This window comes from Dendropsophus ebraccatus, chromosome 6, assembly GCF_027789765.1.
Source record: "Dendropsophus ebraccatus isolate aDenEbr1 chromosome 6, aDenEbr1.pat, whole genome shotgun sequence".
Taxonomy (NCBI): domain Eukaryota; kingdom Metazoa; phylum Chordata; class Amphibia; order Anura; family Hylidae; genus Dendropsophus; species Dendropsophus ebraccatus.
The window spans coordinates 11,161,223-11,178,106 of NC_091459.1; the positions used below are offsets into that span (position 1 = coordinate 11,161,223).

At 42.1% G+C, this 16,884-nt stretch overlaps 1 protein-coding gene across 3 annotated transcripts in view; it reads right to left on the bottom strand.

The window, feature by feature from the left end:
* Positions 1 to 16,884, bottom strand: part of MLIP (muscular LMNA interacting protein) — a 138,891-nt gene that overhangs the window by 19,718 nt on the left and 102,289 nt on the right. For all 3 annotated transcript variants that reach the window (XM_069973424.1, XM_069973426.1, XM_069973427.1), the window contains exons 6-9: positions 13,241 to 13,312; positions 6,028 to 6,096; positions 5,864 to 5,947; positions 1,545 to 1,601 (exon numbers count right to left, since the gene is read on the bottom strand). In XM_069973424.1, coding sequence (XP_069829525.1) covers positions 1,545 to 1,601; positions 5,864 to 5,947; positions 6,028 to 6,096; positions 13,241 to 13,312 — 282 coding nt within the window. The remainder of the gene's footprint in view (positions 1 to 1,544; positions 1,602 to 5,863; positions 5,948 to 6,027; positions 6,097 to 13,240; positions 13,313 to 16,884) is intronic.

Here is a 16,884-nt window from a genome sequence, read left to right on the forward strand (position 1 = left end):
CCTTTTTTTTTACGGATACAAAAACGTAGCTACTTTTGTGTCCGTTAAAAAAAAATGGATCCGTTTTGTTCCTTTTTTTTTTACAATGGAAGTCAATGGAAAAACAGATCAAAATGGATGCACACAAATGCATCCGTTTTTCTTTTCATCCTTTTTTTTAGAAAAAAACAGATGAAAAAACGGATTGCAAAAACGCAGTGTGAACCCAGCCTTACACAAAAAAGCACTAAATTCAACAAATTGCTAAAAAATTCTAAATGAATGGATTTGATGGAATTAAAGATGTTTAACTTGACGGGCCCTAAAAGTATAAGTATATTAGTAGAAATGGGAATACCCATTTAAAGGGCTCTGTGTATAAGTCTTTGTGTACTAGGCCTCTTATGTCTAGTAAAGAAGCTAAGGGGTTAATGCATCCCACACAGATTTTCTCTATAGTGTTCTAGTAATATGTTTCGCACCATAGCCACAGCCATTGCTCATGGTGTGATACAGTGCATCCATCTTGTCTGACATTTTCCTTTAATTTCATTAACGTCCAATGTGGTATGTAATGTAGAACATATTCAGTCAAAGGCTAGGTTCACACAACGTTTTTTCAGCCCTGTTTAAAATGTCGTCCATCATTTTGAGGCTAAAATAACATCCGCTGTTTTCAAAAGACGTCCAAAAATAATGATCATGATCATTATTTTTACGTCCGCTGCAATAACGTCCGTTTTTCAATGCATTGTGTGCATTGGACGTCCGTCTTTCCATTGACTTCAATGCATTGCCATTGCAGTCAGTTAAATCACGGTAAAAACAGACGTTATTTTAAATTGCAGAAGCGTCCGCCTTTTCTCTATTTTTGACTTTGTGTGTGAACATAGCCTTCTATAGGTTATATAAATTTGTAATTTACTTCTATTTAGAAATCTCAAGTCTTCCAGTACTCATCAGTTACTGTATGTCCTGCAGGAAGTGGTGGACTCTTTCCAGTCTGAGGCCATGTTCACATGGCGTAAGAGACCGGCCGTTCCGTGACACGGAGCGGCCAATACTGCAATACTGGCCGGATGATGTTTCGGCCAGCAGAGTTCTGATGCAGGTGCATCCGCGCACGCCTGCCCGCATCAGACCTCCCCACTGCACGCTGTGAAGCTTGCGGCCGCAGCCTCTCGCTTCATAGTGTGCACTGACATGGTTTTCTACAGGTGCTATTCACTGAATAGCAGTCGCAGAAAACTGCAAGTCAGTTGGTTGCGGCGCCGCTAGGGATCCCGGCCGGAGCGTATACTATGTGTATACGCTCCGGCCAGGATCCCAAAGACACCCGGCCAACGTATTTTCTCGTTTCAACTATGGCCGTTGTTGCAATAGGCAACAACGGCTGTAGAAATATGAAAAAAAATATGTTGTGTGAACATAGCCTGACACCGTGCTCTCTGCTGCTACTTTAAATTACATAAGCGGCCGCCTTTTTTTCTATTTTAACATTGTGTGAACATAGCCCTACTATGGCATGTATCTGGAAGGGTCTTTATACCATGCATTATACTTACATAGGCTGACTTCTTCTCAGGTTTCAGCTTCGGAGACCTTGATGCAAAGTTACAGTGCTGACAATGCAAAAAAAAACATATTAAATTAAATAGATTTGTTTACCCTGCGGTGTCTGCTCAGCAAATCAGTGACTGAGCTGGGACAACACCTCAGCCCCTGATTGGCTATCGGTATAACTCTAGGTTCACATAATGTAAAAAGAAGGGCAAATAACGGCTGTCTTTTTATAATCATTACTTACAGCCATCATCGGAAGAAGGCAAATATTTCCCCTTATTTTTACATTGTGTGAACATGGCCTGTAGATGTAGAGAGCAGCCAATCACATTAGTAACAACTATCCCTTCCTGCTGTGCCATACATGAGAGGTTACATGACACAGTTACATACATTTACGTAGGGCACAAAAGCTAAAAAAACACTAACAATATCCAGAAGTCAATAAAGACACAGTGGGAGCAGAATCAAAACATTTTTCACCATATTTTGGGGGCCTGGGTTGGGGAGAAGTCACAAAAACGGAAATATGAAGGTCAAATAAGGCTATGTTCACACAACTTTTTTTTTAAATGATGTCCATTATATTGAGTCTAAAATAACGACATCATTTAACTGTCTGGCCTTCTCTTAGTGCAATGACTGATGTTTGCACATTATTTTAGTTTGGGATTACTAATTGAAAAGTTGCATAGCAACGGACGCTGTTAAACAGCCGGTGGTCGGGCTGCACTCAGCCCGTACCTGCAGTCGATACCTCCGTATTGGCTGCAGGCATGTTCTTTTTTCACAATTGATTTGCTGTGCCCGCATATCAATTAGCCATTCACTCCAATGCAAAGTGCGGCCACGCTGCACATTGCGTTGTGTGAACAGCTGATGTTTCCGGACGCTGTTCAACGAACAGCGTCCGGAAATAATTGACAGGCACAATAACAATGTGAGAACACAGCGGGCAGCATTGCATTGACTTGAATGCAATGCCGCCCATGCAGTAAAGAACGGACGCTGAGGCAATTGCAATCAGCGTCCGTTCTTTACTTAAAAAGAATGTTGTGTGAACATAGCCAAAGATGCTTTTTTTCTGTTTTTTGCACGTTGTGTGAACATAGCTGAGCTGAAAAAACGTTGTGTGAACATAGCCTTATAGGGAAAGTGGTAGGATTCTGCTAATTTTGAGCTATTGTATTTATAGGCTCTACCTGATTGTTTTGCTGTTATTTTTACTGGACCCTTGTGTGTTATGTAAGGGTCCCTGTAGCAGCTCCTGCTCTCAATATAGTAAGGGATTTAGCAACCTTTTTTATTTTCCCATTTGGTTTGCAACCAATTACTTTTTTTTCTAAGAGTTATCAAGTTCTTATGTTTTCATCTTACAATGGTCATATGGAAACAAATTAAAATTGTAACATTTTGTAATGGCAGCATGCTGTGTTGCTAGAGCTGCATGAATTTACCTTGATAAAGGACACTGTTTATTTGAAATTTCATTGCAGTTATGTATTAAGAATACCAGAGTGTTCTCTTATATAAAAGTCATTACTGTAAGTGCAAAATCTGGATGATTTTTTTATTCCCTCATTTATTAACCCAAGGAAACTCAAAACTCTACCAGAAAAGTATTTTCTTAGCATTTTCTAAGAAGTTTAAAATTTAAATGTCAAAAAATTGCTAAAAATGTTTCCTACACAATAAAAATACTGAAAATAACTAAAGCTGCATATAAAAAGATATAAGTATTAAAGTTATGTTAACGTCCATTGTTTCAAAACAAAAGGCGGTATTAATGCTCATGATCATTAATAACGCATATTGTTTTGTTTTGCAACAACAGAAGTTATTTGCCTTTTTTTTTTTTTACATTGTGGGAACATAGCTCAAATCAGTTCAAAAGAGGGCATACAGGAAAAAAAATTGTATATATATAAAAAAAAATGTATAAAAAATATTCAGATGGTGGATAATATTTTACATGTTTCCTTCATCCTTATTTTCCTTCCTTATTTTCTTTGAAAATAAAATATTACAGTAGTGAAAATAGGATATATAGAGGGCACTCACTGTTAAAAATGCAAAAATCTTTATTAAATCTTCATTAAAACAACGTGCGAAACAGCTTTAATGCATTAATTCACAGCTGCACACAGCGTGGATGTTTTAATGAAGATTTAAAGCGGCACTATCAGCAGGTTCTGCGGAGAGAACCTGCTGATATGCAACAGAAGCCGTTTACCTTAGGAGCTGATAGCAGTTATAACCGCTCCTCTGCGTCTCCACATTCTTTAGTAATTAGCTAATTGCCCCTATGCAAATATAAGGCTTTAGAGCATTTGGGGTATTGCCTGGGTCCGCGAGCACCACTCTGTCCCACCCAGCCCGCCCCCATCTGTACCGCCCCCCTGCACCTCCTCCAAACCAGCTTACCCAGGCAGCATCTCCCTGTGACGCTCAGCCAGCCCCTCCCTTGCTGCCAATGCCCAGCCGATCAGGAGCCTAGGACAGTCGGGTGCTTACTGCCACAGTTTGCAGCTGGCAGGAGTGGGATCAGTGCTGGATGGTAAAGCTCAGCCCAGGCTCCCAGCACCGATCGCGTTCTTGCCATTTGCAAACTATAGCTGTGAGCAGCATACTGTCCTGGGCTCCTGATCGGTATTCAAGCGCCAGAAGAGTGTCCCCCCACACTGCCCCGGGCTTGGAGCAGCTCAGACTGGGACAGTGTGGGGTACGCTCTTCTGGCGCTTGAATGCCGCTCAGGAGCCCAGGATAGTATGCTGCTCACTGCTATAGTTTGCAAATGGCAAGAACGCGATCGGCTCAACCCAGGCTCCCAGCACCGATCCCACTCCTGCCAGCTGCACACTATAGCAGTGAGCAGCATACTGTCCTGGGCTCCTGAGCGGCATTCAAGTGCCAGAAGAGCGTCCCCCACACTGTCCCACCAGCTCGGCCTGCCCCCTCCCATGCCGCTGAGCTGACAGCCTGCTCCCAGCCCAGGACAGTGTAGGGGGGACACTCTTCTGGCGCTTGAATGCCGATCAGGAGCCCAGGACAGTATGCTGCTCACAGCTATAGTTTGCAAATGGCAAGAACGCAATCGATGCTGGGAGCCTGGGCTGAGCTTTACCATCCAGCACTGATCCCACTCCTGCCAGCTGCAAACTGTGGCAGTAAGCACCCGACTGTCCTAGGCTCCTGATCGGCTGGGAATAGGCAGCAAGAAAGGGGGCTGGCTGAGCGTCACGGGGAGATGCTGCCTGGGTGAGCTAGATTGGAGGAGGTGCAGGGGGGCGGTACAGATGGGGACTGACTGGGCGGGACAGAGTGGTGCTCGCGGACCCAGGCAATACCCCAAATGCTCTAAAGCCCTATATTTGCATAGGGGCAATTAGCTAATTACTAAAGAATGTGGAGACGCAGAGGAGCGGTTATAACTGCTATCAGCTCCTAAGGTAAACGGCTTCTGCTGCATATCAGCAGGTTCTCTCCGCAGATATGCACACATATAATTTTTTTCTGGTTTCGCGGAATACTTCACAGCATATGCAAAAATTCTGCCTGTCATTGCAAAGTACAATTAAGGGGTACTCCGGGCAGGGGGGTATTTTGGAGGATCGCCAGGGAGGAGGTGGAAATTGAAGCCGGAGGTCACTTACCTCCCCCGTTCCAGTGCCGGTGCCCAGATCGCGCCGCCCGGTACTCACGTCCGGCGGCCGCTTCCTGGTCAGAGCAGCCGCATGAGACGTGACCTCTTAAGGCAGCTCTGCCAATCAGCGGCTGTAGCGGAGTCCCACCACGGCCGCTGAATGTCAGAGCTGCCTTGAGACGTGACGTCTTATGCGGCAGCTCTGACCAGGAAGCGGCCGCGGGATGGGAGTACCAGGCGGCGCGATCCGAGTGACCTCCGGCTTCAATTTCCACCCCCTCCCTGGCGATCCTCCAAAATACCCCCAGGCCCAGAGTACCCCTTTAGTGTCACAAAAAATAAGGGCTCTTGTGGATCTCTAGGTGAAAAAATGCAAGCGCTATGGCCTTTTAAGCACAAGAAGGAAAAAATGAAAAAGTAAAAAAAAAAGAAAAACGGTTATAAAAGGATGCATTTTTTCACTGACTTCCATTATAAAAATGAATCAAAATGGATCAGTTTTTTTCTAACAGACACAAAAATGTGGTTGACAACTTGTTTTGATCCTTTTTTTTTTTCTTTATCTAACTTTGCAACCATTAACAATAAAAATGCTTGCAGATGAAGTCAGATTGAAAATCCTGTTCACACAAAGGACAGTTTGTCTATTTATCTGTGTTCTTTTTTCATTGTTATTACCGGAGGGAGCGGGTCATGGAGCACCTCATCAATGGCAGCACAGATTTCTTCAGTCTGTTGTCTAAGCAAGGCAGGAGAACACATCTAATAAACCAAACAGAACTACTGTGAGATACAACAAAGCATTTACTGACAGAACTAAGAGGAGGAGATTATAACTGTACCTCAGTGTGTGTATCTGTCTTCTCTTCAGCTTCACAATTTCTTCTGTTTATCTCAGGTTCATCAAGTGCCTTAATTTAAAAAAAAAATAAAAAAAAAATAAAGAGTTTTCCATTAAGTGATTAAAAATTATTATAAATAAAGGAAACCTGCTACATTACAAAAAAATTTTAGTTTAAGAAGGAGCTGGGCTATGTTCACACAACGTTTTTTCATTGAAGTCAATGAAAAGACGAACGCCCAATGCACACAATGTATTGAATAACAGACGTTATCACCGCAGACGTGAAAATAATGATCATGACAATTATTTTCGGACGTTTTTTATTAGTTCACACACAGTTTTTCTTTTGTTACCGTTCTTTCTCCGTTTTTACTATTAAATTCAATGGACTTTTCAAGTAAGCCGCATCCAAAGGCCAATTAGTAACCAAACTAGTATAATGTACCAACAGCCGCCATTGCATTAGAGGAGGCTAGGCTGCTAAATGACGTCCGTTAACTTAGACTCAAAATGACGGGCTGAAAAATCGCTGTGTGAACATAGCCTTTGTCTTTAATTGAAAAGTTCATTGAATTTAATAGTAAAAACGGAGAAAGGACGGTAACAAAAGAAAAACTGTGCGAACAACTAAAAAATAATGTCTGACGTCCGAAAATAATTGACATGATCATTTTTTTGACATCCGCTCAGGCAACGTCCGTCATTTTATACACTGTGCACATTGGACGTCCCTCATCCCATTGATTTCAATACATTGCATTAGTCAATCAAATTGCGGCAATAATGGACGTCTTTTTTTTTTTTTTTTGATGATGTGTGAACATAGCCCTGGGCAGACTAATAAATAGTTTTGTGGTAAACGATTCGGTATATATATATATATATATATATATATATATATATTTATTCAATGGCAGAAAAAGTGACAAAAAAAAGGTTGGTGCAAATCATACGGACAAACTTAGAGTATGTAAATATTACCATAAAAAGATTTCACATGAAATATACTGTAATATGTGAGGGTTATCATCTACATGCGTCCGTATAGTTTTGCATAATGAGATTTATTCTGTCTCATAATCAATGCACATGTCGTCAGACCTCATCTTCGTTCTAATTTACTATTTGCATGGTGGTTTAATACAATTGCTGATGCCATTAATATAAAATTACGCAGCTAATCGACATCCTGATTTGTATATGTTATATCTGGGTGGGTATCATGGTCGGCTTGGTACATTAAGGCATTTATAGTCCATGTTAACCAAGGCGTATTGAATATGGATTCAGTGCACTCAATCAGGCTTATTGTAAAGGTTAAACATCGCCTAAATATAACATGTAAATGTTCTCATTATGACAGCTGCATTTTCTTGTATTGTGACACATTTAGCCGAGTTAGAAGCAGAGAAGAGCAAAGTTTTATGATATCTCACCTTCCCAGTCAAAGCTGTAAGTTACTGATGGCTTATCAGCATGAATACAGATTGAGGCTATGTTCACACAGCGTAAAAGTACGGGCGTTGTTGCAATCGGCCCCAACGGCCGTACTTTGTACGCCTAGGAATGCCACATGCTCTTCTATAGGATCCCGGCTGGAGCGTATAATCATAGTATACGCTCCGGACGGGATCCCAGACGGCGCCACAAACAAATGACATGTCAGTTTTCTGCGGCCGCAATCCAGTGAATTGCGGCCGCAGAAAGCTCTGTCAGTGCGCGCTGATGCGTCAGTATCAGAAAACTGCGGTACCGGCCAAGATGCTGTACCGCCGGGATGATCTTTTGCGAGACGGGCCGCTCCGTGACCCGGCCGGGTCACTGAACGGACGGTCATCTTAGTTTTTACTATTAAATTCAATGGATTTTTCAATTAAGTCGCATCCAAAGTCCAATTAGTAATCCAAAACTAGAATAATGTACAAACACCAGTCATTGCACTAAGGAGAGGCCAGGCTGCTAAATGACGTCCGTTATTTTAGACTCATATTAACGGACATCATTTTAAACGCAGCTGAAAAAATGTTGTGTGAACATAGGCTTAAAGGGGTAGTGCGGCGGTAAACAATTGTTCACAAAATAACACACATTACAAAGTTATACAACTTTGTAATGTATGTTATGTCTGTGAATCGCCCCCTTCCCGTCTCCCACCACCACCGCACGTGTACCCGAAAGTGTGGTGCATTATACATACCTGATCCGTGTCGCGCATGTCCGCCATCTAGTGCCAAGACATCATCTTCGGACGGACGGCCGTACCGCTCTGACCGTCCCTAGTGCCGGCCGCCTTCTGCAGCGTCATCAGATGCTCAGCCGCGATTGGCTGAGCATAACTGTGCTCAGCCAATCGCGGCTGAGCACAGTTATGACGCGGCAGAGGGGGGCCGGCATCAGGGACGGCGGCAGCGATTCAGCCGGCCTCCCGAAGATGGCGTCTTGGCACAAGATGGCGGACGGGTGCGACACGTATCAGGTATGTATAGCGCACCACACTTCCGGGTACACAGGTGGGGGTGGTGGGACACGGGGAAGGGGGCGATTCACAGACATAACATACTGTACATTACAAAGTTGGATAACTTTGTAATGTGTGTTATTCTGTGAATAATTGTTTACTGCCGCACTACCCCTTTAATCTGCGGCTGCCTGGAGACTACATTACTTGTCTCCGTTCCGGCTTGCTTCTGAGGCTCCTGGCATTCTGACATCCCGCTCAGACTGCCAGTGGGTGCGGCGGGGCAGCGCACTGATTGGCAGAGTGGGATGTCATGTTGCTGGGAGCCCCAGAAGCAAGCCGGAACGGAGACCAGCCACGGGTTAAGGGGGGGTTACATACACGCAGCGGGATGAAAATTCTGATGCGAGCATGTAATCCTGTTCAAACATACAGTACGGGAATCGTATAGGATTTCGCTGCAAACTCACAGCATGAAATCAGCAGCTATTCCGTTACGCGTGAACCCACCCTATTAATCTGTTAATATTTGAGTAAACATTGTCAAATTTAGAATTCAGTTTCATATAATTAAAATAATGACTCATGACTAATGACTAATGACTTTTTAAGCTACCTGAGATTCAAACTGTTAGTCTTTCTCTGTAGCAACCAATCATTGCTCAGGTTTCTTTCATAATAATAATATTAATTACTTTGCTTATCAGCCTGCTGCCTTCTCAGTGCCACTCTGTTTTACTCCTCCCCAGGTGGCAGAAAAAGCTGGATACAGTCCTGGGATACAGTCCAGTCCAGTTTTCCAGGGATAGATCTAGCTTTTCCCGGCATCCGGGGAGGAGCGGCACCAAGCAGCACCGAGATAACAACTCCAAGATACTGCCAAGATAACAAAGCCATTCGCTTCGTTATTACTGTAAATTTTTTAACTTTTATTGTTGCCCTTGCATAGAACATAATAAACATCTTATTCCACGCTCCCCTGGGGTCCTCCTGTGGTTAGACAGGTTAGACAAATCTAACCAGTTGATAGCCCCCTATAGTGCTAGAGACGTTGAGGAGGAAAGTATGTGTCTTACCTTCCTCCTCGGCGCTGGTCCTGTTCTGTTAGTCAGGGTAAATGCTGCTCTGGAGCACCGTTAGGAGCACTTCCACGTCACTCGTCACCTGGGCCGCCCCTTCTAATGGTAATCAATGGAGGGGGTGGGCCGGATGACATGGCAGTGTACCTAATATGCTCCGGAGTAGTGTTTATCCCAACTAACAGTGTGGGACCAGTGCTGAGGAGGAAGGTAAGACACATACTTTCCTCCTCAGCACCCCCAGCACTATAGGGGGCCAGTTAGATTTGTCTAACCTGCTGATAGTTCCCCTTTAAACCATTTAAAACATGCCCCCATTATACTAAATACATGTTTCTTTTCTAGACAAGGGGAAAAGGTGTCCAAAACACATAAAAGCCTCCCATCACCACTTCTGAGACAGAACTTCACTCAACAGTGCAGGCCCACCCAGTCAATTACTGTCTGCAGCGCTGTCTCTCTTTAGTCCGTGATTAGCTGAGTGGACTATCAGTGCTCCTAATGGTGCTCCGGAGCAGTGCTTACCCAGACTAACAGCGTGGGACTATTGCTGAGGAGGAAGGTAAGAAACACATATACCTTCCTCTTCAGCGTCTCCGGCACTATAGGGGGCTATCAACCGGCTGTCTAACCGTTTTTTCATACCTGCTGATAGTTCCCTGTTAAACAAACAAAATGTGATTATTTTAAAAATCTTTTTTTTTTCACAGGTCCACTCCAAACCATGTGAAAAAAAGTGCATTGAAAAAAAAAATTTGCAAATTTGTTATATTTTGTGCAACTGAAGCCGCCATACAGTAAATCTTGAAAAAAAAGGAGAGAAATAGTTACAAACAATAAATCCTATTCTTTGCTTTTCTTTCCCGACAGTCGGATCTATTTTTTTTTTTTTACAGAGTAAATTGTTTCCTAATATCTATTTCTTAAGCAATTTTCTTGTGAATCCTTCTTGCCTACTGTAGACATAATAGGGAGAATTTATCATTCGACTTTTAGTTGATAGTGTTAGAATGAAAATATTACCACTTTTTATAGTATCATCTTAGAGACACAATACCCCTTGTCTCTTAAACATTGGCTCCCAGAAGGAGGTTTTCATTTTTTTTATTATGTATTTTATATGGCCCTTAGTTAAAGGGTCAATTTGTGATGATGTAATCGAAAAGGTGGACTTCAGCATTTCAATGTGACTAGGGTAACTTTAACACTGTATTTGTATGTACTCCCTATGCAAGCCCATTATGTGTACAGAAGGTTTATGGTGGTTAGCCTGTTGCCCTACACAGTAAGGGTATGTCCACACTACGGAATTCCCACAGAGAACTCCACACAGATTCTGTCACTTACCCTGCACGCTCCCACTTTTCTGCCAGCCCAATAGACCACTCTATGGTCTGGCGGATAACGCCGTACGCCCAAAGAATGGACGGGTTCATTCTTCAGACAGACGGCGGAATCCGCCTGAAAATAGAATGGAGTCTACAGGAAGGGGTGGAGAGCAAAGTGGAAGCGCACGGGGACGAGCGGCAGAGTCCTCCGTGAGAATTCCATAGTGTGGACATAGAAACATAGGAGACTGTTGGCAGGAAGAGACTACTTGCTCCATCTAGTCTTCCCTTATATTAATTCCTATATTATTATCTTGCAGCACAATAGCCCATAAAATAGTTTCATCCACAAAGAAGAGGAGATATAGCAAAATGGCGGGGGCCTACCCATGTAAACTCCTGTTCTGCTAACTACTAAATAAAGTCAGTAAATGTTAAACCAGGCCGGTGAGTGACACTGTGGACTAATTATTTTAAAGGCTACCGTTGCATTATGTCACTTACAGCTAGAGCACCACTTGCAGAGACTACTTGGAACAGCAGTATGCATCTCACTTATCGCGAAAAGGTGGTGTGCCTGTGGGTCAGTGCCGGTGATTAATCTACTCATTTAATTGTTGATATACATAGGTATTAAAGCACTTAAAGGGATTATCCAGAGAACATAAATGGTCCTACCTCTTCTGCTCTCCAGCTCTTCACTTCCTCTTTCTGACAGTTTATAATGAAAATTGCTGCAAATGGGGAAGGGGGAGAGCATGTTACTGGCAATGTTTAATAGCTGCACGATATTAATGATGTGGCAACAATATCGTGAAGCTATTGGACATTGTGTGCAGGCATGGTTTTACCTGCACACAATGCCCACAATGCCTGCAACATGCTCCCATTCCTCTCTTGTCTATAATCAGCAGAGATGGTCATAGGAAGTGGAGCGCCAGAGAGCAGAAGAGGAAGGACCTTTTCTGCTCTCTGGATAACCCCTTTAAAATGTAGCTCTGGAGCTCTGAGGCCTCTCATTTCTCTTGATTATTTTTGAGAGATTTATACACCTTGATTGGACCAGAGTAATACAGCAATGATCTCATTGATCATTGCTGTATAAAGTATACTGCAGTGATCTTAATGGGAGATCACTGCAGTAATACTGAAAGTCCACCAGGGGAACTAAAAGTTAAAGTATACAGTAAAAAAAAAAAAAAGTGTTATATTAATAAAAAATCCCCTCCCCTACTAAAAGTCTGAATCACCCCCCTTTTCCCATTTTATAAATAAATATAGAAACAAAAATATTTGGTATCGTCGCGTGCGTACTCGCCCGAATTATTAAATTATCACATTTCTGATCTTGCAGGACAAGACTCCTTGGTCTGGTAAAAGCAAGATTGAACTTTTTGGCCTCAGTTCTAGCTCATTACCATCATTATACTAGCCCTACAATAAGGCAGGGTGCTGACACAATTTAGCTGTAGGGTGTTTTTTAGTCGCTAAGACAGGAAGACTGATCAAGGGTGAGGACTGGGACCAAAGTTTAGCTTATAAAAGACAACTGAAACTAAACACATAGTCAAGACAACAGTTGTTGTGACCTAGTAACAACTAGTGATGAGCGAATACTGTTCGATCGAATAGATATTCGATCGAATAGTAAGTTATTCGATCTATCGAATATAATCGAATAGTTCGCAGAATATTTGATAAATATTCGATAAGCGTTCAAATCCCCCAGCTTCCGTTTTTTACCTCAAAGTGGTCGAATAGATGTTTTTCCATAATCGAATACTTGTTCCCATACACTTTAAAGGGATCGAATATTCGAGGAGATATTCGTACGAATATCGAATATTCGAATATTTCACTATTATCACTAGTAACAACTCTGTGTATGTCCTTGAGTGTCTCAGCCACAGCACTGACTTAAACCAGTCGATTATCTGCGGAGAGAGAGAGACCTAAAAACACCATCCACCTATGGTCCCCATCCAATATGAGAGAGCTGCATTGCAATATTTTAGTTCTTTAATAAATTAGTAAATATTTCTAATCTATTCTCTTTATGGGGTACTGAGTGTAAATGATGGGAGAAAACACAATTTTCTTGATTTTGCTACCAAAGAGCTAAATCAGATGACTGCTGGCGATTGCTCTACTTGAAAGTGTGACAGTAAAGTCACAACTGTAATAAAGTGACACTTGCTGTCGTGTGACCAAAGTCAAAATAAAGCAATTTCTTTGTGGTCTTCAATAACACATCTAAGTATATTTACACGTTTACACCTACAGCCCATCATATGTATGAATTAAATACGTTTCATCACCAAGCATATACAGTATATAGGCACTTACCTTTTGATCCAGAAGCAGTGTATTTGTAGGAATAGCAGCAAAATCTTTGTAACGTGACTTTATTTTGAATAACTAGAACAGACAAAAAAACACAAAAGTTTTATATAGAAATTGTTAAGAATCTATATGAGGTAAAAGAAAAATTAATATTCACCCAGCACAAGGCGGCAGGCTGTAAAAACATCTCATTCTTTCCCAAAAAGATGTGTATGTTTGGCTATGTTTACACAGTTTCAAAAATAGAGAAAAGGCGGACGATTTTTAAAAAACATCCGTTTTTGTCGCGATTTAACTGACTGCAATGGCAATCCATTGAAGTCAATGGGAAGATGGACGTCCAATGCACACAGCGTATTGAATAATGGACGTTTTTACTGCGGACATCAAAATAATGAACATGATCATTATTTTCGGACGTCTTTTTATTAGTTGTTTATTAGTTTTTCTTTTTCCACCGTTCTTTCTCCATTTTTACTATTAAAGGACAAGTGCCATGAAAAACTTTTTCCCAGTAATTGAAGCACATTACAAAGTTATATAACTCTGTAATATGCTTCAATCACCTATCTGCCTCCCTTCTTTGTCTTTTCCCCCCTCCACCCCCCACCAGGAAGTGTCCTAACTCACACGGACCTGATTACTGTCGTCACCGTCACCAAGCTCTTCTCTCAGCTCCTTCTCCTGTTACAGCAGCCCCCCCCCCCCTCCCCTGCCTTGTCAGGTGACTCAGCTTGCTCAGCTCCCATTGGCTGAACAACTGCAAGCCATCACTTGGACTGGGGAGGGGGGGCTGCTGTAACAGGATTTAGACCAGCCCTCCTGCTGATGACTCATCCTCACAAGAAGGAGCTGCCTGGTGACGGTGACCACAGTAATTAGGTCTGTGTGAGTTTAGTGCACTTCCTTGTGGGGGGTGGAGGGGGGAAAAGACAGGGAAGGGAGGCAGATAGGTGATTGAAGCATATTACAGAGTTATATAACTTTGTAATGTGCTTCAATTACTGGGAAAAAGTTTTTCATGGCACTTGTCCTTTAAATTCAATGGACTCAATTAAGCCGCATCCAAAGGGCAATTAGTAACCCCAAACTAGAATAATGTACCAGCAGCCGTCATTGGACTAAGGGGAGGCCAGGCAGCTAAATGATTATTATTTTAGACTCCAAATGACGGACGTCATTTTAAATGGAGCTGAAAAAACTTTTGTGAACATGGGGTAAATAAAGCAAAACCACGCTTAAGCCAGCACTATTAGTGATAACACGCTATTAGTAAGGTATATATATATCTATACATGATACCAGAATACCAATAATAATAATAATACCAAATCATTTACCCTTAAAGCTATGTTCACACAACATCCTTTTTAGGAATGGCCATTGTTTTCAATTTACACAATGCCTGTTCCTTTCAATGGAGATCTTCTTTAGCAGTTGCGGGGGAGGGGGCTGCTTTTAGTGATTTCCATATCTATATTGGGTCTGTATCTTGCCATTAGCAGTGAGCTGTTGCATTTTTTGTGTGTTTTTGTGTGTCTGAAATTCCAGTCATAGAAACGTGCTCTTGCCTAGTGTGTATGATGCTGTAGGAGAGCTGACCAAACTTGTCTTTTTGGCTGAGCACAGTATGTGCAAAATATAAAATTTGTTGTGTGCTCGCAATTTGTCAGGAAAGATAAAATATGCAGTTATATTACTCAAAGGTAAACAATTGCACCATATTCTGCCTTAGGGTCGTCATAGCATAGTGCATAATGCTTTCAATAGGGTTGACATGTTGCACCTTATCTGCCATCCTGATACTTTGCTTTCAGGGGCTCCTTAAAGGGGTACTCCCGCAAAAATATTTTTCTTTTATATCAACTGGTTTCAGAAAGTTATATATAGATACTTCAACTTAAAAATCTTAAGCCTTCCCATACTTATGAGCTGCTGTATGTCCTGCAGGAAGTGGTATATTTCTCTCCAGTCTGACACAGTGCTCTCTGCTGCCACCTCTGTCCATGTCAGGAACTGTCCAGAGCAGGGGAGGTTTTCTATGGGGATTTGCTCCTGCACTGGACAGTTCCTGATATGGACAGAGGTGGCAGAAGAGAGCAATGTGTCAGACTGGAAAGAATACACCACTTCCTGCAGGACATACAGCAGCTAATAAGTATGGGAAGAGTTGAGATTTTTAAATAGAAGTAAATTACAAATCCATATAACTTTCTAATGTTTCAATACATATAACTTTCTAAACCAGACAATTTGAAAGAAAAAGAATTTTGTCAGAGTACCCCTTTAAATCAAATTTTATCATGTTTTTGCAGTTGACTATTCTATAGTAATAAACCTTTAAGACACTCTATGAAGAGTAGGGGTCCTTTGAAAGTCCTTCCTCCTCCTCCTCTTGATAGTTTAGTTCATGTTTCTATGGAATATTACATTACCGTGAAACCTGTAAGCATAGTCTGTTACTGTTCATAAGTTGACCCCAGTCTTCCTAGGTAACAGTACTCTGAGGGTTAAGATTTTAAATTTGGCTACAAAAAGACTGTCATTGTATTTGACATTTCTAAATATAGAAACAATTTGCTAAATATCCCTAGTGTCACATGAATGTCAGCATAGGCTCCTGATGTTCTTTTATACATATTAAAATCATTTCATTAAAATTTTCTTTAGCAAGTTTATTTACAGTTTTAAATCATGTTTGAAGCCTCGATTAATTTACTTAAAGATTTATTTATTTCAAAAAGATTAATCAAATCAGTAAAATTTAAAGAGGATTACAGTTTAGGTTGAGTATTTATGATAAACATAATAATCCTGAAAACATTGGTCTAAAACTAAGGGTACTATTACACGGAACGATAATCGGCTGATCCTTGATATAGGTTAGTACCTATATTTGTCGGGCGCCGACCGTGCACCGCTACGTGTAATAGCTGTGCGCGGCCGGCGACTGACGATCCACATTACCTATCCACGCTCCAGGGCTGCTCCTGCGGTTCGCTTCTCCCTGGGTCCCGCGCGCTCTAGCTTCAGAGCGGCCTTTCAGCTGACAGGCCGCTCTGAAGCTAGAGCATGCAGGACCCGGGGAGAAGCGGACCGCAGGAGCAGCCCTGGAGCGTGGATAGGTAAAGTATATAGTTTAAGCAGGGGCTGCAAGGACCCTTGTTAAATGATTATCGGACAGTGTAATAGGCCCAGTAAACGAGCACCGATTTAGCAGATCAGCGCTTGTTTACAGGTATTATCGGGCCCCCATTGGCCCATGTAATACCACCCTAAGCCTCCCCCATGCCTCATTTATCATGATCCAAATCTACCCTTGCTTGAAGCAGGTGTAGATATGGTACATCTGGCGCAGGTTTGGGTGCCTGGCCAGTCAGATTTACCAAGAGGCATGTGTCGGACGGTCTTAATGAATGTCCCCCTGTGTGTTTATTGAATTTTTTTCACAAGACCTTCTAATTAAAGTGACAGTTATTTCACAGAATCCAGCCATGTTCACATGACTTAAGAGACCAGCCATTCCGTTATCCCGGAATGGCCGGTGTCAGAGAAGATCATCCCTTCCGGAGCCGCACACTCCATTGTGTGCACTGACAGGTTGTTGTTTTCTCCACCCATGTATTTCTACACATTTCATTGTTGCA